The sequence below is a fragment of the Papaver somniferum genome, chromosome 3 (genome assembly GCF_003573695.1).
Source record: "Papaver somniferum cultivar HN1 chromosome 3, ASM357369v1, whole genome shotgun sequence".
Taxonomy (NCBI): Eukaryota; Viridiplantae; Streptophyta; class Magnoliopsida; order Ranunculales; family Papaveraceae; genus Papaver; species Papaver somniferum.
The window spans coordinates 125,054,394-125,063,138 of NC_039360.1; the positions used below are offsets into that span (position 1 = coordinate 125,054,394).

At 30.8% G+C, this 8,745-nt stretch overlaps 1 protein-coding gene across 1 annotated transcript; it reads left to right on the top strand.

The window, feature by feature from the left end:
• Positions 1 to 5,122: 5,122 nt before the first annotated feature.
• Positions 5,123 to 5,740, top strand: LOC113359932. The gene has a single exon (XM_026603491.1). It carries the CDS (start codon positions 5,123 to 5,125, stop codon positions 5,738 to 5,740), a length of 618 nt encoding a protein of 205 aa, XP_026459276.1.
• The last annotated feature ends 3,005 nt before the right edge of the window (positions 5,741 to 8,745 follow it).

Below are 8,745 nucleotides of genomic sequence, written 5' to 3' on the forward strand. Positions count from 1 at the left end.
GGCCAAAAATCATAGGATTTCAAAATGTGTGTTTTCCATCGTTAATCCGTAGGCCTTCAGTTTTCAACAAAAAAAAAAAGAAAAGAAAAAAAAAAGAATCTGGTAGGCCTAATTAAAGATGAAGGGTCGTGATTATATATAATGGTGTAGGTCCTAATTATTTTTCTTCCTATTTCTTCTAATTTTAAGTACAAAAAAAAACTTTTATTTCTCTTCTTCCTTTTGTTTCCAACCAAAAAATTCGTACCAAGAATGTACAAATATTTTGGGACGTCAATCTTTTCTTTCTCTCCTTGTCAAATAAATGAACGGTCAGAGTTGTTTATTCTTTTTCCTTTTTTTTTTGTGGGGACAGATTATTTTTCTTCTTTTAGATGCTCAATAATGTTTCAATTAATTAATACTAAAAGTAATTTGGTTGGACGAGAATTTCTGTGCACTAATTGTTAAAGTGCTCCACTTGGGGTACATAATATAGCTTAACATATTTTAGAAAGAAAATATATATACATATTTTATGAATAATCATGTCATATTTGGTTTAATCCAAAAAGGTTATTATGTGATTGTTTAAAAGAAAAAAAACATGAAAATATGAAAAAAATTTAAACCCAAATACAAATAAAGATACCAATTACATGTAATTCGCGAAGAGAAAGAGCAAAACCGCAAAGGTACGTACCCAATTTTTGTATGAAAAGTAGATTGAAAAGATGGTATAATTCGAAATCAATTCCGACCATTTTGAATGTTTGTCTTCTATAACAAGAGATGCTTCAAAAACAAAGGAGTACTTAGCCCTTAATCTTGCATATATGAACGAAAAACCCAGATGCCCTAAATCCCTTTTGTTGAAGATGAACTCAAAGAGATGTCGTGTTGAATCGTCGATGTTCTCGAATCTAGAATAATAAGCCATGAACCAACCAACAAAAATCGAACAAATCACCATCAAAGTGAAGAAATAATCGCTCTCAAAGCGAAAAAAGAATAGCCCAAAAAGCGAGGATAAAATAACCAAAATGGCGAAGAAATGTGTCAAAATATACCATGAATTAAAAAACAACATCTTATTCTATTAGAAAATCTACTAAAATTAAAGAAAAACGACGTCTTTTTATAAATAAGAATAATCTCATTTGTGTTTTTAAGTTTTAGGTTTTATTGTTTATGGTGTCTATGGAAATATTTCTTCGTTGTTTAGATGATCATTTCTTCGTCTTTTGGACTAGCGATTCTTTCAAATTTTATGGTGTTTCTTGGCTTACTATTCTTCTACTCGGCGTCGCTTTGGGTTCATCTTCAGCAAGATGGATTTAGGGCACCCAGATTCATTAGGATCTATAAGATTTTGGGAAAAATACTCCATTTTATTTGGAGCATCTCTTATTGAAGAGGATATCATTTTAAATGGTTGGAGTTGATTCCTGTTCACAACATTATTCATCACTACTACATCACAAAAATTGGATTCTTTGCAGTTCATGGCTCTTTCTCTTTGTATGTACTTGTATTTGGTGTTGTCATTTGTATTTGAGTTTTGATTAACTTGTATTTTGGTGTTTTTGATAATCTTATAAGCAATCATGTAATCATCATTTTGGTTTGAATGAACTGAAATGTGATTTCCACCTAAAAAAAAAATTCTAAAAAACATAATAAAATCATAATTGTTAAAGAGAGTATAAACGAAAATGAGAAATAAGAAAACCATACAAATTAGAACCCATATAATTAGAATCGAAAGTACCGATTTTTTGTAGTTAAAAGAAACTTATAAAATCTCAAAAGTAATAGTCAATATTCAGAGCCAACTATTTTTATATTTTATCTTTTTAAAGAAAATGTGTTCTCATAAGCGACTGAACTAAGAATTTGTATTGGGTGTTGGAAAAAAATTAGTGATTTTAGTTGACGATGATGACAAAGGTGAATGCAGTTTTTAATAATTCATAAGTAAATAATTATGTTTACAAGGACGTATTTAGTAACTTATATAGGTAACACTAATTTCCTTTTCATGTAAAACTTAACATATATCAATATGTTATTTTTAGCGGTTTTCAGTACTTATAAAATATTTACATGATTGTAACCAAATAAATGGCATACATTAAGATTTTCACCATTGTTGATAAAAAGCATATTATGTATGTATTTAGGATTTAATGCTTCATGTTTTCTTAAGACTTTTTTTTCTCCTAAAGAGCACTCACTCATGTTTTTGCCTTATGTAAAGGTTTCCACCTGATGAATCAAAACCCTAAAACTACCGAAGTAATTCTTAAAGCATTATTTTCTCCTGATTGGCATATAATCCCGAGGTTGCGGCATTTACTTCCTCAAAGTTTATAGCTTGAGTATTCAAATGGAGGGAAAGATATTTCCTATTATCTGATTAAAGTTTAGTAATATGTAATGAAGTCCACTTACCAGAATTTGTTAACCTAACAAGACTAGAATTATGGCATACCGGCCAATGTATCAATGGAATGTCAAATATACTCAAAAGGTGACCTTTACTGGAGGTAAAATGTATCAATGGAATGTCAAATATACTCAAAAGCGGACCTTTACTGGAGGTAATGGTGATTGATGTAGAAGAGGAGGAAGAACGATTGATTGAATGATCCAGATTTTGGAGATGAGAAAATTGCAGAATTACAAGCTCTAAACCTCTGGCTTACGGTGGTAGGGTAGGATAAATTTAAGGGATCATGGAATGAAGTTTATCTTCTCAAGAATTTCAAGTCCATGTAGGTAGCCGAGAGATTAAATATTAAGTTTGATTGGAAAGAAGATTTAGACGATGAATATGAGTATGAGTTATTAATGGAGGAGTTTCGACAGAGAAGTGAGTTTCCTGGAAATTCACAATTTAGAGTCTGTTATGAATTTGATAGTTGATACAATTGTTGTACGTAACTTTTTTTTCTTTTCTTTTGGTGTTATATTTTGAAGTTTGGTGTAGAGAATGAGAAAAAATACCTAAAATGGGGAAATACATTTGTAGCCCCAGAGAAATAATTATATATCCAAAACCCGCTATTTGTATTGTTTACATGAGCTACCATAAATTATTTACAGGAGTAACCATAAATTATGTAAAAAAAAAAGTTTGAATACCAAAATAACCTTTTAGGTAAATATAAATAAATTAAATCCTATATTTGTTTATTAAAAAAAACAAGTACTTGGATAATTCTAAAATCATTCCAAAAATATCTCTTTCTCACTTTTGTTCGCTTAGCAACATTTAGTTAATAATTGGATAATTCCTAAAAACCATCCTATAATAACTAGTTTCACCTTTATCTTTATCTTTATCATTTGACTGTTTTCTTCATTGATCTAAATGTTTTTTTTTACTGATCTAAATGTTTTTTTTTTTGCATACCATGATAGTGTGATATGTAACCTAAAAATAGGTGATAAATGATTTTCCAACATGAAATATTGTGAAAGTTTGATCTCTCATCTCGCCATGAAAATTCAGTTTTCACAAAAATTACTTCATTCGTAATTAGTGAAAATTCATAGTTTCACTTGAAATAAATACATAAATCTTGTGAAAATTTTAACTTTTCACCAGTCGGCGACTAATGAAATTTATATTTATCACTGTTCGTTGCAATTGTCATCTTCAATATATCCAATTATGAACCATGCAGTTTTCATTTTTAAATGATGTGTAAATTGTTGTTTTCACATGTCTTTGACGAAAATGATGTAGTTATCGCTTTTAGCAATTGTGAAAAGGGAAACTTCACTTAAAAAATATGTTTGCTTACTAATCATGAAATTTTAACAACGAAAACACAAATTTTCACTTCTAAAATGGGTGATGAAGAAATTTTGACTCGCATAGCAAGAGTGAGAACATATATTTTCACTCAAAACAATGTGAAAAATGAATTCTTCATTAGAAATTCAATGTTGAATGTGACTTTCCACCAAATGTTATTTCAAAACCATATAAATGTGAATGATGCATACACTTTATTCTTAGTAATCTCTTATAGCTTCCATCTATGTATATACCTCGTCTTCTTCCGCACATATTTTGGCTTTACCGTAGTAATCTTGTTTATCTTGTTTAAACTTCAAGTTTAGTTTTCTAGAGTGGAAACTATAATCCCCACCATCATTTTATGATAATTCTTCATAATCTTTTTATGAGTTGATCTAGAATCAAGGTTACTTACCTTCAGCTTCTTAGGAGATCCTTCCTGGATGTAGCCTCATCATCATATAAATGAAGTTTGAATGTATGTGATATTGCTTAAAAGATGATACTTCCTTCAATATCGAACATGGTTGATCCCTTTCTTGCACCAAAGCGTCTTTGATTTCCTGGATTATATCCAATAATAGAAATGAACGTTAAACATGTAATCATCGATCAAAAAAGGAAAAATAAATAAAAGTGACATACCTCTAGATACACAGGATTTTGCAGTACCATGCACAAAAGGTCAATATAAAAAAACTTCTTAATGATTAAATATAACTAATTGGCTACAATCTTTTATATGGAAAATGGACACCCTTGGAAATCGAAGTTGAAATATCTCCTTACCAAAAAGAAAAACTAAATGTTGTTAATGGAAAATGATTTCATCCTCCCAATATATATTTGAAGACGACATAATTGACCGAGTCTTAAGAAGAAAGAATAGAGAATACCAGTGGATAAATTACAATTAATGAAATAAATATGACGTGGTAAAGGGTATATTTGGCATCCAAAAAAAGAAAAATAAGAATTCGGCTTTAAAACTAACGTAATATTATATTTTACATTGAAAATATTTATATTATAGGTTTCTCATATATTCCATTGTAATGATGGTTTTGGGAATATGCAAGTCTTTAACTTGGGATACACTAGAATTTTCACATTTTACGATTGTTGATGACGAAAAAACTTAGTCTTAATGAATTCTTTTACGGGAAAGGGCTATGTAATCATCCTAGATGTTGCTTATGTGACCAGGATTTTGAAACCATTTATCACCTATTTTTTGCTTGCAGATCTATGTGGTCTATTTGGAGGAAGTGTAATGAGTGAATAGGTTTTAACCTTATCCTTGATGACATAAATCCTTCTACTCTCAAATATATGTGTTATGTTAATGGGTGTATTGGCGGTGTAAGGTGGTGCTTCATTTTTCCTTTTTTGTTATGGAATATTTGGCTTGCAAGAAACAGGTTTGTTTTTGAAAGAAAGGAATTCCATGCTTACAGAACTCTAGCTAGAGAATACTACTTTGGTTTGCAGGATGACAAGAAGGCTAGTAAAGTCTATCAAGAGAGACAGGTACCTTGGAGTTTTCTCAGTACAGGTTACTGCAAACTTAACACTGATGGGGCTTCGGCTGGTGGTGTTTCTACAGGTATTGGGAAAGTTATTGATGATGAGAAGTTTTTAACATGCTTCAGCAAGTACATCTACATTATTGGAAATAATAAAATTGAGATTTGGGTTGTTCGAGATGGTCTCAAGGTTGTTGTGGACTTAAGAATTCAGAAGTTGGAAGTCGAAAGTGACCCGACTTTCACGATCCAGTTTTGTGGAGGTAACGTCAGACCCCCATGGGGAATGCCACTTCTTGTTGAATATATTATCAGTTTCAAGGACAAGTTTTCAGTCGTAGTGTTTAAGCACGAATATAAAGAATCAAACGGCGCTACTGGCTGTCTCACTAAGTTGTCTAGTAAAAAAGAACTTGAAGGATAATGAGTGGACTATCCACCTGATAGATTAATAAGCTTTTTAAGAGAAGATTTGCCTGGTAGAAATATTCTTCGAACTGTTAGTAGGATTGTTGTTTAGTTGCTAGATGCGTCTAGTGTATCAAAAAGAAGAAGAAAAAGAAAGCAAGACATCCCTTTCAAAATGAAAGAGGGTCTAGATTCCACTATGGTACAAGAATAATTAGAGGGGAAGATACATTAAACAACTGTTAAATTGTCACTATTTCGCTTGGACGGCATACCAAGTGTTATTTTCCTCTAAGTTAATTTTTAATATTAATATGAATCATGTAGTGTAATGCCTATAAAATAATAGCGTCTAGGATAGCAAATTTATTAATTTATCGCAATGTTAAATTGTAGATATACATTAATTACTTAATAATTTATTAATTTAGCAAAACATTGTTAAGTTCTTGCCACCAAATACTATGTCAAAATTGACCTAAGTCGACATATGATTTTGATGTTATAGGATACACCTATGAGACTGACCAAAGTCATCAATTTATGATGCAATCATAGAATTCATTTGGTATCATGGGTTATGATTGACCTAAGTCGATATATGAATCATCATATTCATTAGATTTCATGGGATATACATATGAGATTGACCAACGTCATCATCGTATGATGCAATACTAAAATTCATTTGGTATCATGGGTCATGCTATAAGATTGACTTAAGTCGACATATGAATCATCGTATTTATTTGATGTCATGGGATATACGTATGAGATTAACCATAATCATCATTGTATAATGCGATCCAAAAATTCACTTGGTATCATGGGTTATGCTATAAGTTTGACCTAAGTCGATATATGAATCATCCTATTCATTTGATGTCATGTGATATACCTATGAGATTGACCAAAATCGTCATTGTATGATGTAATCCTAGAATTCATTTGGTATCATGTGTTATGTTATAAGATTCACCTAAGTCGACATATGAATCATCGTATTTATTTAATGTCATGGGATATATACCTATGAGATTGGCCAAAGTCATCATTGTATAATGCAATCCTAGAATTCATTTGGTATCATGGGTTATGCTATAAGATTCTAGGATTCTAGGATACCAAATGAATTCTAGGATTACACCATATTTTATGACTTATGCAAATTTTATAGGTATATATCATGATATATATAGAAAGAATACGATGAATCATATGTCGATTTGGGTCAATCTTATAATTATATCCCATTATATCGAAAGAATTATTTGAATACATTATATATTGATGATCCAGGTCAATCACATAATTATATCCCATGATATCTAAATAACTCTATGAATAATTTATATATTGATAACTTTGGTTAATCTCATAGGTATATCCCATGATATCAAAAGAACATGATGAATCGTATGTCGACTTAGGTAAATCTAATAGATATATACGTGATATTGAGAAAATAAAATACATCATATATTGGCTTAAGTCGATACGAGAAACATATGATACATTGACTCAGGTTAATCTCGATACATTTAGAGTTCTATAATTCATACTCAATCGACCAGGTTATTGAGCAGAATATGATCAACATCAGTACCATTTAGGATTCCAGTGAACATTCCTATAAGTGTAAGGTCAACATGTACGATGTCCTCATCAAGTATGTGTTCGTCAGATTATTTCAATTCATGCAAATATTATTATCAATAAAAATGTAGTTTTTTTTTATTTGAAGCGATAAAATTGTAGGTAGTATGTATTTTGACTAACAAAAAAGGAAAAATAAATAAAGAGGTATGTTACAACAAGTACATCCATTGGATCTAAAATGGACGGATGATAGTATCTTTTAAAAAGTCATACGGGTTACAATCCATATGACTAGATAAATCAGATGACCAATTTCAATCTCACGACTAATTTCTCTCCCTCAATTTTTTTCAGGAACCAAATAAAATTTCCTCTCACAGATCGAAAAATTCACTTATTTTTCTGTCTCCTCGCTCTCCTTTCCCTTAATTTTTTACATTCCCGCTCTTTCCCCTTAATTTTTCACATTCCCGCTCACTTTTAGATGTTTAAATATCGTACATCTAATGGTATGCAATTTTTTTTCCTCATATAGATGATAGTATGTTGTATAGTGTATAGTGAAGACTGTTAGAGCATCGCTAGGTCAAACTTACAAGTTTTGGTATGTCAAGCTGGTTGTCAAATTTAGTTGATATCTTAGTTTATACTCTGTTAAGGTTAGCTTCAGACTAGGAATAAAGCATGGCAGTGTAACATCAAAATTCACCAATCTATCTTGAAGATTCAAGACTAAAGAACAACAGAGACATCGATGTGGACTTCATCAACAGAGGTATGTGAAGATTGACTATCATATTTACTCACATTTTCTATAATTCGATATACTACGACAATGTTGTATGGATTTATTTTTAGATGAATACTGCAAAGAAAAAAATTCGAGTTCAAACTAGTACTTGATAAATCTCGAATTATAAAGCAGCAGAAGTTGTATATAACTTACCGCGTATTAGGTTGGGAACAATTAACTTTTCAACATATCGTAATTAATAAGAAGTTCATAAGAGACATCAAGTAATTTTCATGTTCACGAACTGATTTGGCCAGTACACGAACTTGGAGTACATGAATTTGTCCCCCAGCTAAAAATTCCTGGCTCCGTCATTGAACAAATTCCACTTTCTATTAGAAATTAGTCATCTTATCAATCCAACAGGAGGAAGAAGAAGAAAACTACAAAGGGATAAAAATCATGTTAGTTTCCTTATCTCAGAAACAAGACCTAAAATTTGTAGAACCCCCTGACGGAACTTTCTCTTTAGAAATAGGAAGCTGAAAACATTTGAATATAAACTACGCTTATCAAAGAAAATACTAGCACGAAGGAAAAATAGCATCTGATTTCAATGTTGTTTGTGTATTTTTTTTTTGCTAGAATACCTACTCAATTAATATTTCTAGAAACAAAAACAATTCTCT

Bases quoted from the DNA above. Each gene is read 5' to 3' on its own strand.
- LOC113359932 (XM_026603491.1), top strand. From the start codon at position 5,123: ATGTGTTATGTTAATGGGTGTATTGGCGGTGTAAGGTGGTGCTTCATT.